This window comes from Carex rostrata, chromosome 14, assembly GCF_964058835.1.
Source record: "Carex rostrata chromosome 14, lpCarRost1.2, whole genome shotgun sequence".
NCBI classification, from domain to species: domain Eukaryota; kingdom Viridiplantae; phylum Streptophyta; class Magnoliopsida; order Poales; family Cyperaceae; genus Carex; species Carex rostrata.
In genome coordinates this window covers 1,581,897-1,598,999 of record NC_135931.1, presented here as the reverse complement: position 1 = coordinate 1,598,999, position 17,103 = coordinate 1,581,897, and the positions used below count along the sequence as shown (strand labels likewise).

General features: G+C 33.9%; 1 protein-coding gene across 2 annotated transcripts; it reads left to right on the top strand.

The window, feature by feature from the left end:
• The first annotated feature begins 6,130 nt into the window (after positions 1–6,130).
• LOC144565340 (putative histidine kinase 4) lies at positions 6,131–12,799 on the top strand. Of its 2 annotated transcripts, XM_078315069.1 has the most exons (12): positions 6,131–6,145; positions 6,337–6,670; positions 7,508–7,741; positions 8,302–8,471; positions 8,845–9,063; positions 9,205–9,391; positions 9,518–9,569; positions 9,708–9,937; positions 10,020–10,118; positions 10,339–11,060; positions 11,664–12,158; positions 12,274–12,799. In XM_078315069.1, the coding sequence occupies exons 2-12, from the start codon at positions 6,383–6,385 to the stop codon at positions 12,533–12,535; spliced, it is 2,958 nt and encodes a 985-aa protein (XP_078171195.1). In that variant the 5' UTR covers positions 6,131–6,145; positions 6,337–6,382; the 3' UTR covers positions 12,536–12,799. The 2 variants fall into 2 exon arrangements, with proteins under 2 accessions (XP_078171195.1, XP_078171194.1); XM_078315068.1 differs by lacking the exon at positions 6,131–6,145 and having other exon boundaries at positions 6,275–6,670.
• Positions 12,800–17,103: the final 4,304 nt, after the last annotated feature.

The window sequence follows — 17,103 nt, the reverse complement described above, 5'->3', positions numbered from 1 at the left end:
GAACTATCTAAAAACAGTATTTTTGTACCTATCTAAAAAAATAGTAAAAAAATTCCTAAAAATATAAAATTTGGTCTCCAAACATATTTTAGTATGGAGGTTGGGTTGAGCGGTTCGGATCGACTGTTTGATCTTTGAAAATAATGGAGAAAGATGGAGGCACAAAAACATGGAAGCATTTGAACCCTCCTCTTGTACTAGATAGCAATGAAAATGTGAATGAGGGTATTTAAATCTTTGCATACTATAATATATATTTTATTTGTTTAAGTCTTCATTCTTAATTCTATTACTTTGCCGAACAAGTACTCCTTAGACGGGATTAAATTTTTAATCCTCACCCTCTTAAGGACAGTGCATTAGACTCTGGTACAGACGGTCCTTTTTTAAATGATGTGTGCTTTGGAAATAATATATATGAATTGAAGGAGACAAGAATATCTGAGGGAATAAGAACCGCAACCATTTCCAACCATTGAAAATTAGAAATAGAAACCTTTGTCAAAGCTCCAGAACCATATCATGCGTCTTTTGACAGCTTTAAAAAAGAAGTTATGTGGTCCCCCACCATTTCATTTGTTGTTTTCTTTCTTTCTTCACCAATTTGTACTTGTTCAGATAAAAAGCAAAAAGAAAAATGTACTTGTTTCTTCCTTTATCTAAATCAATTACCTTAGGATTCATAAAATAAATACATATTTTTTCTAATAAAAATAGAGAGGTTTTTTTAAAATATAAAAATTGAAATAATTTTTATTTAAAAAATAAAGAGTCTTTTGTTATACAATGGATAAAGTGTTACAACAGAATAATGGCTAAAAGAAGATAAGCTCAAAAGCTTTTTGCAATGTTCATCCATTGATGAAGTGTATATATCACCTGTGTGATATGGATATGTGTATACCACATGAGGACAATTGCATGAATGCAAAGCCTAAAAATGTTTCACCGTGGGAAGAGTCAAAAGAGAGACAAGACGTCGTTTTAGTGGATGTATGTTGGCTCTATATTTTGGTTTTATGAAAAAAGGTAGACAATAATATAACCTTGATGGCAATACATGGGGGTTTTGTCTCCAGAAAGTAGAAAGTCAGAATATATATATATATATATATAGAGTAAAGCTAGGGTGTGACATGCTCACCAAGAAAGTTTGGTGAGCATAACTCCAAAAGTATATCGGATCGACATCAAATGTCGAATCCAAACCGTTGAAATTCATGCACTTCATGAGTGATGCATATACATGCAAAAATTTGAAAGTTTCGAGTTTATTTGCTACACGGTCAAGTGATCAAAGAAATAATAAAAATTGAATATATAAAATAACTTATAAATTAACTTATAAAATGTTTATTTCTTTGACCACTTGACCGTGCAGCAAATAAACTCGAAACTTTCAAAGTTTTGAATGTATATGCATCACTCATGAAGTGCATGGATTTCAACGGTTTAGATTCGACATTTAACGTCAATCTGATATACTTTTGGAGTTATGCTCACCAAACTTTCTTGGTGAGCATGTCACACCCTAGCTTTACTCTATATATATATATATATTCTGACTTTCTCCCAGCAGCACCTTTGGCAGAAATGCTGCCGGTCTATATATATATATAGACCGGCAGCATTTCTGCCAAAGGTGCTGCCGGGCTTTTTTTATTTTGTGATGTCCAAACAACAAATCCAAACCGTTAGATGTTTAATCTATATTAAAATATACTTGGAGACCAAATTTTACATTTTTTGGAATTTTTTTACTATTTATTAAGCTGGTTTGAAAACCGCTGTTTTCAGTAAATTTCTGCAGCATTGAAAACAGCGGTTTTCAAACCAACTTAATAAATAGTAAAAAAATTCCAACAAATTTAAAATTTGGTCTTCAAGTAGATTTTAATATAGATTAAACATCTAACGGTTTGGATTTGTTATTTGGACATCACGAATAAAAAAAAGCCCGGCAGCAAATTAGCTGGTCTCTCTCTCTCTATATATATATAGAGAGAGAGAGAGGCTAATATACAATCGATTGTTTCTAGCCTCCTGTGCAACCAAGTCGTTTTTCGATTTTTAAAGTCCAAATGATCGATCCAAACCGTTAGATGTGATCTCCATATTAAAATGTGATAGGAGACCAAATTTTACATTTTTTGGAATTTTTTTACTATTTATTAAGCCACTTGAAAAATCGCTGATTCAACGGTAGCTTCTGATTTTACTGTATATATATAGAGAGAGGAGGAATCCACTTACATTTTTTTTTGTGACACTGGATTGCACCTTATATTTTTAAAATCCAAATAGTCAATCCAAACCATTTAACATGATGGATATATTAAAATGTGATTACAGATCAAATTTTACATTTTTCTGAATTTTTTACTATTTATTAAGATGGGTACAAAAATTCAATGGTTTGAGAATAACGATTTTGTAAAATGCTTAATAAATAGTAAAAAAAAAATTAAAAATGTAAAATTTGATCTGCAAGCACATTTTAATATATCCATCACGTTGAACGGTTTGAATCAACCGTTTGAACTTTGGAAAATTTGAAAATGTAAGGTATAATCTGGTGTCATCAAAAAAGGATGTAAATGGATCCCTCATGATATATATATATAGAGGTAGGCTAATATACAATCGATTGTTCCTGAGGTCTCGTACAACCAAGTCATTTTCCAATTTTTAAAGTCCAAATGATCGATCCAAACCATTCATCTTGTTCTCCATATTAATATGTGCTTGGAGACCAAATTTTATATTTTTCTGAATTTTTTTACTATTTATTAAGCCACTTTAAAAATCGATGATCCAACGGTGGCTTCTGGTTTTACTGTTTTGTTAAGCCACCGTTGGATCAGCGGTTTTCAAAGTGGCTTAATAAATAGTAAAAAAATTCAGAAAAACGTAAAATTTGGTCTCCAAGCACATATTAATATGGAGAACAGGATGAACGGTTTGGATCGATCACTTGGACTTTAAAAATCAAAAAATGACTTGGTTGTATGAACCTCAGGAACAATCGATTGTATATTAGCCTACCTCTCTCTCTCTCTCTCTATATATATATATATATATATATATTAGCTTGTATGTATAATATATGGTCTTGCTGTGAAATTCAGATCAAGGGCAATAGCTGACTGTGTAGAATGAGAATGAGATCAAGTCTATACTGTTCGAATTTAAATTCAAGCTTTAATTGTTTTTTTAAGATTGTTTAAAAATTATCAAAATAAATAATTGTCGAGTAATTCTTTTTCTTTGCAAATATATTAATGTTTGCATTTTGATAGACGTAATCTAAATTTTATATACTGAACTGAATTGTATATTATGATCTATACATTAAAATTTAGCAGATTAATAAGTTTTGTATTTTTCTTAAATTTTTTGCCCATCCACGGATTCAGTTAAAAGTTGCTATAATTATTTTTATTAAAAAAATTAAGAGTTAAAATAATCGTATTAAAAAAATATTACATACTGAATTAATCTCGATCTTTGGATAATCTTCTTTTCAAAATTCGAGTTACTTTAGAGGATTCAGACATCTAGATTTCATTTCCGAAATTTTTATTATAACATTAAAATAGTACAAATTAAAAAAACATAACATCGCATATAAAATATTTTAAAATATGTCATTTTCGCTAGATTATCTAACATGATGAATAGCTAATTCCGTTGGATTATCCAACAAAACAATCAATTCAATTCATTTTTATATTAAAATATTATAAATATTGCTGCAACAATCAATTCATTATTATTTTATATTAAAATATTATAATCAATCTAGCAGAATAAGAGAGGCACTGTAATTCTGTTGAATAATCCAACGAAACTAACCATTAATTAACAACTTTTTAAATTTATATTATCTTAATGTCATGAATAAAAATTTCGGTTCTGATTCGTCTGGTGGAACTGCTCCAATTTCATGATTTCATCCCATGAAATACATAATTAAATTAAGCATCCCTCCACTTTTCCATTAATTCCACTGTTATGATTTATGAACTATTAATTAAGATCCAGTGGAATTGAGATTTGACCTTAATTGAAGGCAACATCTCCATTTCATTTTGATTAAAGTCAAAATAATTTGACCCTCAAAAGCAGACTTCCCCCTTTTGAATTTTGGCGCACCAAACGGAATTGGGATGTCATGTGAACAAATTAACAAATAAATTATGTTACATGCGTCAAATTTCTCGAAACGACATGTTGGATTAGGTACACTGAGAGTGACATATTGAAAAAAAATAAATCCACTATGATATAGATAATTTATTAATTAAAGCGCTAACGACAGGTGCCAAATCAACCTTTTCTCATTTTTTTTTTCAAATTTTGTGTCTCAAACTTTTCTTAAAAGTGCCTAATTAATAATGTTTAATTGCATTTTCTGGAAAGTGTCCGATTCTTTGTTTCTGTTTTTTTTTTCCCCTTGATTACTTGTGTCACGGGGTCTGCTTAATATATTTGTACCGGTAAGGGCCATAGTCACAAGATTCGTAAATTAAATTCGAATAATTCATTTTTTTGACGATGCTGAATCGAATGCCAAATTATTCGGTTGATCGAATTAAACCCAAATAATTCGCAAATTACACATTTTTTTTCCGAATTTTGCGAATTATTCGTGAATTTTTGCCATAACATTTATTTTTTCTCTTGCAGGACTGAGATCTTTGATCTGAATAATTTTCGAATTATACCCGAATTATTCTCGAATCACAAATTTTTGTCCTTGCCTAAATGAACTTGAATAATTCATTTGTTACTATGGTAAAGCTGATAGGAGAATAGATATGCAATCTGAGCACCTAATTTCTCTATTTGTCTGTATATGTATGTTGCTATCAATACAATAATTTTATCATGTAATTTTTTTTTTTTGAAATTGATTATCATGTAATTATAACTTTGAGCTTAGTGATAGTCCACAGGCCTTTTCATTATAAAAAAAAAAAAACTAATAACAACGAAGAGAAAAAACAGAGAAAATGAAAAGATGAAATAAAAGAGTATTGAATTATGAAAATATATTATAGTTTTTTCGACCCTTAAAAGTTACAGCGCTACAATCACTATTTACAACCTTCATAAAAGTTATAGCGCTGTAATCACTATTTACAACATTGATATATATCTAACAGACAGAAAGATTAAGTTGCTTGTATTGTTGTTATTTTCTGTGTTCAATATGTCACATGAGGTGTACCGAATTAAATCTGGGTATTCGGTACTTGTTAAATTTGAAAAAGAAAAAGAAATCCGTGTGCAGAGCATTTTCTTGGTTGACTGTTCGAGGAAACTTGGCAAGAGAACAAATATAATAAAATAATTTCTGATTCGGATGCTGTGTGCTTTCCCAATTTCTCCCGCAGCGTCCTTCCTCAAAACCATTTAAAAGCAAAAGCATTAAATAGCTTGTTCTTCTGTTCAGTTCTCTAAACAGAACATATTTGTTGCATATTTTGTTATAACTTATCTGAAAATTGAAGTTAAATTTAAGTGGGTCCCTTATTACTAAGCTTAGATAGAATAAAAGGCCTGAAAAGTATGGTAAAAATAGATAGGGATTAAGAAATAAGAAAAGGAAGAATAATTAAGGAATAAACAAATCCTACCGTATCTTGTGATATCCAGCAAATTCGATACAGGTGCCATCATGCGCCAAAATTAAAACAAAAACAAATAACAACTAACAAAAGAAAAAGAAAGCACTGTCTTTTATGCCTCCATGGCTCCATTACTCTCTCTCTCTCTCTCTCCATCACTGTCCCTCGTTCTTTCGCAGCTCTACTTTCCTTTTTCTCTGTTTCTCGTTGGCTTAAAACATTTTGCTCTCTCCCCAACTTTTTCTATACAAGTTGGAGCTGCAGCTTGTGAGGTTGCTCTGAGTTGCAGTAGAGAGAGAACAAAAGAATCCACCAAACCTTCTCTTTCTCTTTCTCTTTCTCTTTCTCTTTTTCTTTCTTTCTGTGTGTGAAGAATTCAGTTCAGCCAGAAGACAATGATTTATTTGAGGAGTCGAGGTCCCTTTCTCTTTCTACAGTAAGGAAAGAAACAGAAACCATAAAAAAAAAGTTGGTATTATTTGCTTCCTTCTTAAGAGCTCACCTCTGATTTGGTACTTCTCCTTCATCTCTCTCTCTCTCTTTCTCTTTCTCTCTCCCTCTCTGCGAGGATATTCCAAGCTAAAAGAATATTCTAGTAGAGTATTTCCATTGCGGAATCGATAAACCCCAATTTTTAACCCCATTTGCAGCTTTTTCGGGTTCTTTTTTTTGCTAATAACACACTTCCTCTCTGAAAATGGAGCTCTGGGTTGAACTCCTCTGAGGCTTAACTAGTGCATGAAGGAAGAATGGGGTCGGTTGAACTCGACTCAAAACCCACCGGGAGGCGGTGGCGGTTGCACCAGTCTGCAATGGTGGTGTTGTGGGTGGTTGTGTCGCTGACGATATGGGCCGGGCTGCACTGGCACATTAGACGGCTCAGCATGAGAAAAGCTGAGGAAGGATTGGTTAGCATGTGCGATGAGCGGGCTCGTATGCTCCAGGACCGGTTCGCTGTCAGTGTGAACCATGTCCATGCACTTGCCATTCTGGTCTCCACCTTTCACTACCAGAAAGAACCCCCAGCTCTAGACCAGGTTTACTTAATTAGTTTAAACAAGCCTTTCTATTCTGAGATCCAACTACTTAGCATTTATGTCTATTTTGGTAATTCATGTTTGTGTTACCTTTTTACAAATATCCAAGCTTGTACCAAGTCTATTTGCATAAGGTAAGACCAATTTTGGAAATTTTCTTGAGTGCACAAAAATAATACGAATATGTAAGTTCTGAGGTTGTAAGGGACAAATTTCGGGGTCGACTATTTGTTTCTGCAAAATAAGATCTTACACGATTTTTCATCAATTTTGAGTTATTTGCAAAGCTTTGCATATTTGTTTTGTGGTTTAAAATACGCTTGTTATTGGCTTTCCTAGGATGCCTCTGGTGTTTTTTGACCAACTTTCACGGATTATAAAACATACAAGGGCAAATATAGTATTAAGTACTTCTTTTAAGTGGGCAACAAAAAGTTATTTATGTTGGAACAATATAAATATAAACACTTGTTAAATTTGGGACAAAATGTAGTTTTAATAATTGTTTTTTTCTGAAATTTTTCACTTGTTAGCTGCCTAGTGTGCCCCTACTATCTCTTGACCAATGAACATGGCTAGGGACATGACTCGGCAGGGGTAAATTTGGAAATTTAGAAGTACCTTTCTAAACATGCAACAAAATTAAAAACAACATATACAATAATACAAAAGGTATCTGTGGCAACTTGAGGATTAATTCTTTAAAATGTATATAAGGCTCTACCAATATTGTTCTGAAGAAAAATTGGTTTAAACAATAACCCATTATTTGAGATGATTTGTGTCTCTTAAACCTAACTGTTTGTTTTTGGGTGATTGATCTTTGCTACTAAATAGGAAACGTTCGCTGATTACACAGCCAGAACAGCATTCGAACGACCTCTCCTTAGTGGGGTTGCTTATGCGCAACGGGTGGTGCATGCACAGAGAGAACTCTTCGAGACACAACAGGGGTGGGTCATACAAACAATGAAGAGGGACCCATCTCCCGTGCAGGATGAATATGCCCCTGTTATTTATTCCCAAGAGACGGTATCATACATAGAAGCTCTAGATATGATGTCTGGCGAGGTACGAGTTGCAGCATTTTTAAATATTTTACTGGCATTTTTTAATATTTGCAGATAACACCAGAGCTTCCCATTTCCAACTAAGACAAATGCAGTTAAATTTTACTTTATCAAGAAAGAAAATGTTCGGTTAAACATTGAAAAATTTATCGTACTTATGATAAGCCCTTTTAAAATATTTTTGAAGCTAAAATCAAATAACGGGCATTTCATTTGCTGTTAGAAAGTTACATGACAAGATCAAGAAATTAGAGCAGCATTTTTATTCTGTAATAACTTTTGGTTTAGCAGCTGCTATCTGCGAATTGCTAATAACTCAAGAAATGATAGGTGTTAGTAGCAACCTGAGAAAGCTTTAGGATGTATTTTACAACTAGAATGCTTGGTTTGATATTTGCAGAAACCCATCTTTATATGTATCCCTTTTGAGATTCTTAACTTTCCTCGGCTATCACACAATAATCGATTAGCCATTATATATCTAAATAAGGAAATTGGAGGAACAAGCAGCATGTGTATAGCGAATGAACTTGTTGAGCAATTTTCTCTGCATTTTTCCAGGAGGATAGGGAGAACATAATAAGGGCACGGGCCACTGGCAAAGCTGTATTGACGAGCCCTTTTCGGCTGCTTGGATCAAACCACTTGGGTGTAGTTTTGACCTTTCCTGTGTACCGTGTAGATCTGTCTCCGGATGTGGCCGAAGAAGAACGTGTTGAAGCGACTGCTGGGTGAGCCTCTTCTTCTCTAATTAACTTTTGTGGCTTCCATTGGGGGATAAAATTAAATTCAGAATTTGAAAGGGATTTTATTGTTACCGGTACCAACTACCAAGTGTTCGTCTCACACCATCACTTTGACTTACTACCAAGAATTTAAACAGACTGGTACCAAGTGTTGGTCCCACACCGTCATGACTAGTACCAATTTATCAACATTTGGGCCTCCCACCTGTAAGGCAATGTAGATACTGATACAAAAGTTTTAATAATAATTTATCTTTCTTTATGTCATTTTTCATGGATAATCCTGTGCCTACCCCAACTTGTTTGGGACTAGGCTTGGTTGTTGTTCATGGATAATCTTGTTTGGCATGTCAAATAGGTATCTTGGTGGGGCGTTTGATGTGGAGTCGCTTGTAGAGAATCTGCTGAGCCAACTAGCTGGTAACCCAGAAATTATAGTGAAAGTGTATGATGTCACGAATGCATCTGAACCGTTGATTATGTATGGTCCTGATTTGCCAGATGGTTTTCCTTCACCTTCTCATATAAGCATGCTAGATTTTGGCGATCCATTTAGAAGGCATAACATGGTTTGTAGGTACAAAATTAGTTATATTTGATCTTCTATGCATCTCTATCCATCTTAATTTGTCTAAACTATAAGAAATTTTCAGGAATAACTCAAAAAAGATATTTGGTTTCTTTATATATTTTCTTTTATTATGTTGTCCCTGACCAGGTATAGCAAGAAGCCATCTGTACCACTATCAGCCATTACCACTCCATCTGGTGTATTCGTGATATGCATGCTAGTTGGCTACATAGTCTATGCTGCATGGAATCGGTATGACATTGTAAAAGAGGATTGCCGCAAGATGGGGGTGTTGAAAAAGCAAGCTGAGGCCGCTGATGTTGCAAAATCTCAGGTTTCCGATCATTATTCTAAAATTAATGCTAATTGTTTAATAAATGGCATCTTTATTGCATTATTTCTATCAATTTATTTTTGAGATTCTGGTTGTAATGAATCGCTTTTGTTTCAATTTGGACAGTTCCTTGCAACAGTTTCACATGAGATAAGAACACCCATGAATGGCGTGCTTGGTAATTTTCATATTCTTTTATATGTACTTTTACTCTTACCATATTTTTCTTTGAGGAAATACAAGGGTCAAGCCCCTATTGCTTGTACCATAATAAGCCATGAAATCTAAAATCATGTATATTATAAACTTTTTTTAGGAATGCTAGATATGCTTTTGGATACAAGACTAAATGAAACTCAACAGGAGTATGCGCAAACTGCTCAGGTATGTGGCAAGGCGCTAATCTCACTTATAAATGAAGTGCTCGATCGTGCAAAAATTGAGGCAGGGAAGTTAGAGCTTGAGACAGTGCCATTTGACCTTCGTTCAATCTTGGATGACGTCATCTCTTTGTTCTCAGCGAAATCACCAGAGAAGTGTATTGAGGTACGATCTTTGTTCATTGCTTATTAACTACGTTTATCAGCTTTTTCGTTATTCATTTATGTTTTAAGTTTATCAAATGTAGCTTGCGGTGTATGTTTCCGATGATGTTCCAGAGGTATTATTGGGCGATCCAGGAAGGTTTCGCCAAATAATTACCAACTTGGTTGGTAATTCAATCAAGGTATCATTAACATGCATTATGCCTTTTCAAATTAGTTGTTCTCAATGTTTCTTTTATTTTTCTTGGAAACGTGCTCATCCTTGGTGTCTAACTTATAATTCTTTTTCTATTTTTTATTCCTTAAATAAATATTTTTTGTTTGTTTATTTCCCCATTTTTTTAGTACACACTTTTTCTGTTCTGAATGTGATTGCTAATTTTAATTCTCGATTTGTTGCAGTTTACAGAACAGGGGCACATATTTGTACAGGTCCATATGACTGACCATTCAAAACTCATAGCTGAACAGAAACCGGACCCCAATATAAATGGGTACAATGATGATTCTATCTCTACTCCCTCTTCAGTATCTGCGAATGCAGATTTTGACACACTTAGTGGGTATGAAGCAGCTGACACCCGAAACACCTGGGAGAATTTCAAGCAATTTCTCTTGCTCTCTTCTCACTCTACTGAAAATGGGTTAGCCCACAACTCAAACTCAGAACCAGTAACCCTAGTTGTCAGTGTTGAAGACACTGGCATTGGGATTCCTTTACATGCACAAAGTCGAGTTTTCACCCCTTTCATGCAAGCTGATAGCTCGACATCGAGAAATTATGGAGGTACCGGTATTGGTTTAAGCATCAGCAAATGCTTGGTTGAACTTATGGGGGGTCAAATTTGGTTTGTGAGTCGGCCGCAGATTGGCAGCACATTCACATTTAATGCCATGTTGCAGCGGTGCGAGAGAAATGGTGCTGAGGAGATAAAGAAAGATGCTTTTGACATATTACCGAGTTGTTTTAGGGGCTTCCATGCTATTTTGGTTGACAAGAGGCCAGTGCGAGCTGTAGTTACCAAATATCACTTGCAAAGACTCGGAATTTCGGTTGAGATTGTTGGAACTGTCGACCTTGGGATTTCTGCTTGGACTGCAGAAAAAAGAAAAATGTTATCAGGGTAAGAATTCTGGTTTTATATTAACTTATAATAGTACTAACTACTAACAATAGTAATGATAGCAGAGGCACTAAGAATAGTCACAATTACAAAAATGATTACCCTAGTAATAATAGTTATTATAGTGATGAACCATTTGGGAAGAGTATATAACAATTGGCAATGAGTACTAAACAGATAGAAGTAGCAACAATAACTGATAACAACTGCAACTCTTAAATACTTGTATGAAGTAAGGAATACTTGAAAGGCTTGGCTAATATGAAGATCTCAAACAAATACTAAGAATTGGGCAAGGGAAATGAAAGCTTTGCTTTAAAAAAACTATGCAAGGAGGAGGACAAAAAGAAAAAATGATAAAGAGAAGAACAATTGAAATGCAATATCCTAAGTTTCTAGAAGACGACATATGTTTTGGTCGTTGTGTTTCTATATATATATATAAGTAGCCCTTTTTTGCCTTCTTATCTAAATTTGTTGATGTTATGACATGACATCATCCAGACAATGCATATTCTTAGTTATGGTAGTGATTGCATGTCCTTTCCTGGAATATATATTCTATATACTTTAATACTAAACAGTATACTATATATATTTCAGGTCTAAAAGACGATGCATATTCTTAGTTGAGAGCGACTCGTTTGGTGGTAAAAATGGATCCTTCTCACTAGACCAAATCCTAGAAAGGAGCTGTAATGGGTCCACCCTCGACCTATCAAAGTTGTTCATTTTAGCAACCTCTGAACCTGAAAAGAAAAAATTTCCAGGTTTATCTGAAAATGCATTTATAACGAAACCCTTGAAAGCAAGTACCGTTGCCTCTCGCCTCCAACTACGTCTCGGGGTTGATTTACAGCATTCCAATAAAAATGGAAATAATAGCGAGGGACCTTCTTTACATGGTTTATTGGTTGGAAAGAAAATTTTGGTTGTGGATGACAATAGAGTAAATTTGAGGGTGGCAGCTGGAACTTTGAAGAAATATGGGGCGGAAGTTAAATGCGTAGAGAGTGGAAAAGATGCTCTTGCTCTTCTACAAGTGCCCCACAAGTTTGACGCTTGCTTTATGGATGTTCAGATGCCAGAAATGGACGGGTACGTCAAATCTAGTGTTTTTTTGTTTTTTTGTTTTTTTTTTTGCTCTCCTTCATGTTTGTTTCTTTTGGTAGTAAAAGTATGAATTTATCCAAATTTTATTGTGCAAAACCAGATTTGAAGCCACTCGGCAAATACGACTTATAGAGAAGAAGGCGAATGAAAAGGTTAAAAGAACAGGAGATAGTGAGACAAAAGATGATGAAATGGCTGGTATGGACTGGCACTTACCAGTTCTAGCCATGACAGCTGATGTGATACAAGCAACATACGAAGAGTGCATTAAATGTGGTATGGATGGTTATGTGTCAAAACCATTCGAAGAGAAACAACTGTACCAAGCTGTCGCTAAGTTGTTGGCACCGGCCGATTCTTAGAGCCAGCTAATTATGAACTAACCGAGAAAGCATGGAATGGTTGTTGTTGTTGTATAAATTTAACAGAAGTTTGTATATGACCATGGATGAGGTAATTGACTTGCCATTTAGTATATGTTAGCATGTAGCATTATGTTAAGGATGTCTTAAAGAGGCTTTTTGTGTACTTGTAGTTGTAGATGGTATGGCTGTTGTATGAAAAGAGCTCTTATGAGCAACATTTTTGGTGTAAGATGTCTTTAATAAAAGATCTCTCTTGCAAAATCTTATTGTAACTTGGACCTTATGTTTGTTTGTAATTGCCCCAGTTTGTATATCTATCTTTATTTCCATCTCTCCCCATACATGCATTTTAGATTTTGAAGTAATAATCTTCCTCGGAGTTTTGTGTGCTTAGCATCTATTTTAGTGTCAGGTCTCATTCTACACGACCAGGTACTGCACTGGATCTGGTGATCAAGGTGAGTTGGGAGAGATGTATATACACTGTTTGCACGAAAACGAGACATGCTGCTCCTCTTTCTCTCTCAAAACCAAAACCCTCTTCGGTATTTGCTTCGTGTTTCTATTTTCTTTGTTGCGGTTTGTTCTGGTAAGCGCTACTCTTGCTGTATAACTTTTCTAATTATTAGTCCACAATAGATGAAGAGGGGGAAGGAAACTATATATATATATATATAGGGTAAATTTCGCTGGAGGTCACTAAACTTTGTTATTTGTCACAAATTGGTCACTCAACTTTGATTTGTCCCTTTTGAGTCACTCAACTTTGTTATTTGTCCCAATCAAGTCACTCAACGTTTTCCATCCAAATTTTTAACGGAATATTCCTATTCCGTCCAAAAAATTAACGGAATATACCCATTCCTTCCAAAATTTTAACGGAATTAGCATATTCCATCCAAAAAACTAACGGAATTAGCATATTCCGTTAAAAATTTGGATGGAAAACGTTGAGTGACTTGATTGGGACAAATAACAAAGTTGAGTGACTCAAAATGGACAAATCAAAGTTGAGTGACCAATTCGTGACAAATAACAAAGTTTAGTGACCTCCAGCGAAATTTACCCATATATATATATATATATTGCGCTCCGCTTAGCAATTTTGCAAATAGCTATTTGGCAAGTGACTAGTGATTACGGATCCGTTATGATTTGTTCCGGATTCGTTTATACCCCCTAATTCCGGATCTATTCCCTTATTCACAATATATATCCGCTTAATTCCGGATCTATTTCCTTATTCAATATATATATATCCATTTCTAGAAATTTTCCGGAATTCATTTACAACATGCGGTCAATATATAAACATTAATGTCAAGCATCTCAAATTTAAATATTTATCTCAAGATTAATGACAAACACCTCAAATTTAAATATTTATCTCAAGATTAATGTCAAGCATCACAAATTTAAACATTAAAAAAAAACACATAACTAGATTTCAAACTTGTGACCTCGTGTTATATACATCAATTAGGAGTTGGGCTACGGTGAGTTGCGAAGTAAAGCGACTATTTTACTTCACGCTCATATTTTGCAATTTTAAAGTTCAAAATGTCGATCTGAACCGCTCAACATGAATTCCATATTGAAATGTGCCTGGAGACCAAATTTTACATTTTTTGGAATTTTTTTACTATTTATTAAGTCACTTTGAAAATCGCCGATTCAGCGGTCCAGAAATTTTTACTGTTTTTACTGTTCACCCGGATTTTCAGATTTTCAAAGTGGCTTAATAAATAGTAAACAAATTCCAAAAAATGTAAAATTTAGTGTTCAAGCATATTATAATATAGATTAAACATCTAACGGTTTGGATCGACTATTTAAACTTTGAAAATGAAGATATTGCGTGAAGTAAAAATGTATTTTACTTCGCAACTCACCGTAGCCTTACTCCATCAATTAGTTACTATACTAAAATTTGGATCTCAAATTAGCACTAATAAATTTTCCAACGATCATTACATAATATTTAAATAGTGAGGTATGGTGCTTTACATAGCGCAAATTGATCTGTACTATAGATTAATATTTTTATTTTCAAAATCTTAACAGTTAATCTGAAGCAATCAATATTATCTCCATATAAATATGTATTTGTAAACTAAAATTTTCATTTCTTAGAATTTCTTTACTATGTATTTTTAGGTAGATAGAAAATCACTGTTTTCAGATTGTTAACAGTGATTTTCTACCCATCTAACAAAATAGTAAAGAAATTCTAAAAAATGTAAAAGTTAGTTTACAAGTACATATTCATATGAAGATCACGCTAAATGGTTCAAATCGATTGTCATAATTTTTAAACTAAAAATTTGATATAGGCGGGCCAATATGAATTCACATTATATAGAAATCTTTTACAATTAGTAGATCTGGACCGTTCTTTTTGACTTGACACAAATCTCAAAGTCCAATAATACTGCCTCCTATATTAGCTCAAATTTCAAACCGACTAAAATTTAATCTCAAACCATAAAATAAGGATAATCCTCTACAGGAACCTCAGAACCTCGAAGGATACAAATCCGGCCAAAATGCGCTATGGATATACCATAGTCTCACTCATATTTAAAATAAAATGGGAGGTGCTATTCTAAGATCAATAATTTCAATAATAAAAGCTGAGAAAAAATTTAATATACTAATATCCAATTTATCCTTCTCTTTTAATACTGTATATGAATATGTAATCAATGGATTGCTAATAAGGAAATTATTCAAATCTCAAATTTTTTTTTTAATCTCTTTTTATACGTATAGAAATGGAATCAATCATTCCTTTCTAGCATGTATATTTGCCATATCATTTATAATATTCACATACCCAATTCTATTGTTTGACTTATGATACTATGCTTTTATTTACTGATAGAGTAGAAAGAGTGGATGTATTAGTACAGACAGGGGGCGGAACCAGAATTTGAATTTGGAGGGGAGGGGGGCCGGAATTTTTTGGGGTGGGGGGGGGGGGGAAATCCCCTCCCCTGCCCCTGAGTACAGATCAATTGTAATCAGACGTCAATATCATGTATCAGAATGTTCAATTGTAAAAAATATTTTCAAATTATACAATACAAAATGTTATTTACAAGTGTAGAAAAGGCCAAAACATATGGATATGATAATTGTTTCGTTTTAGATATATGCACTCTAAAGTGAAGTTATATTTAAATTTATTTAACATGAAGTATAGGCTGACATTTTATCTGTAGAAGATTGCATTGTCATCTTTTGACAAAAAAAATTATAACGAGGCTCTTAATTAAATTGAAAGGATTACATACTATACGTACAAAAAGAAAGAATTGATACCTGCTAGGAAGCAAGAATTGGTTTCCATTCTATATGTACAAAAAGCGATAAAATAGATATTTGAGATTTAAATAATATCCTTATTAGTTATTCATTGATTACATCAATGCTATCAGAACCGGATCGGACATCGACCCGGTAAACCTCCGGGTCAATGATTCACTGGTCGGACCAGTGGTTCAACCGGTTCAACTGCTGGTTTTTTGAAACGAAAGCTACTTGTAACATGAATGCCGAGAATAATATGTACTTGTAGAAAGTTAACAAAACTAAGTCAGTTGTTTAAATATTTTCTATTATGTTAGTTTCATGCTGATGCTATTATGCTATTTTGCTGACTACAATTGCTAAATTTCTTTAAGTTCAGTTTGTTCTGGTACATTGAATCATACCTTAACATACTAGCTCTCTCAGATTAAATAAAAAAACCAGGAAGCATGGTCCAATCCCCACGAGCCTCCCTGTACTTGAGTTTAGAGTCTCCTGTCCTAGATTTGGCCTCTTGACGAAGTCAACTCCGAGGAATGCATTCCTTTCTTTCTCAACTCTGATGATCAAATTCGGGATTGACGGCTCGAACATGTTTTCCTCATCTTTATTTAGGTGGATGCAAGACATTATTGTAAGAAGACTAGTTTTCCCATTTCCACCTTTGCTGTTTGTTCTTTCCTCGTTGTCGAATCTGATCGATCTTATTTTATTTTTGCGTTTTTAGATGGGAAGAAGACCCCTTGACCCATCTAAGCTTGGTGCACATGACCTGTTGAAGGGGTTTGTTAGTGGTTTATGTGAACCACGTTTAAACATTAAAATATCAAATAGAATAGTGGAAATAAAAAACTAGCGACTCTGTTTTGAACCGGATATTTGCGTCGGTTTGATTTAGCGAATTTTTAATTAAACCGGCCGGTTAAACCTCTTTTGACTGGTTCATTAACTGAACGATATTTCTGAAGAACCAAACCGGAGAGTTAACCGGTTCCGGTTTTTTCCAGTTAAACCACCGGTCCAGTCTAGTTCTGATAACACTGGATTACATACACATGTATGGTATCAAAAAGAGGACAAATTAGATATTAGTGTAGTAAATTTTCTCTCAGCCATCATTATTAAAATTATTATCCTTATAAAAATAACACCTCCCTTTAAAAATACAAGCTTAACTTGGTCATAATATTTGAACTTTCTAGTCGTAGGCAATACCGGGAATGACGGTGTAACACGTGAGAGCTGTTCTCTCT

Bases quoted from the DNA above. Each gene is read 5' to 3' on its own strand.
- LOC144565340 (XM_078315069.1), top strand. From the start codon at position 6,383: ATGGGGTCGGTTGAACTCGACTCAAAACCCACCGGGAGGCGGTGGCGG. The intron at 6,671-7,507 runs GTTTACTTAATT...GCTACTAAATAG, and splicing joins AACCCCCAGCTCTAGACCAG to GAAACGTTCGCTGATTACAC. The intron at 8,472-8,844 runs GTGAGCCTCTTC...CATGTCAAATAG, and splicing joins CGTGTTGAAGCGACTGCTGG to GTATCTTGGTGGGGCGTTTG.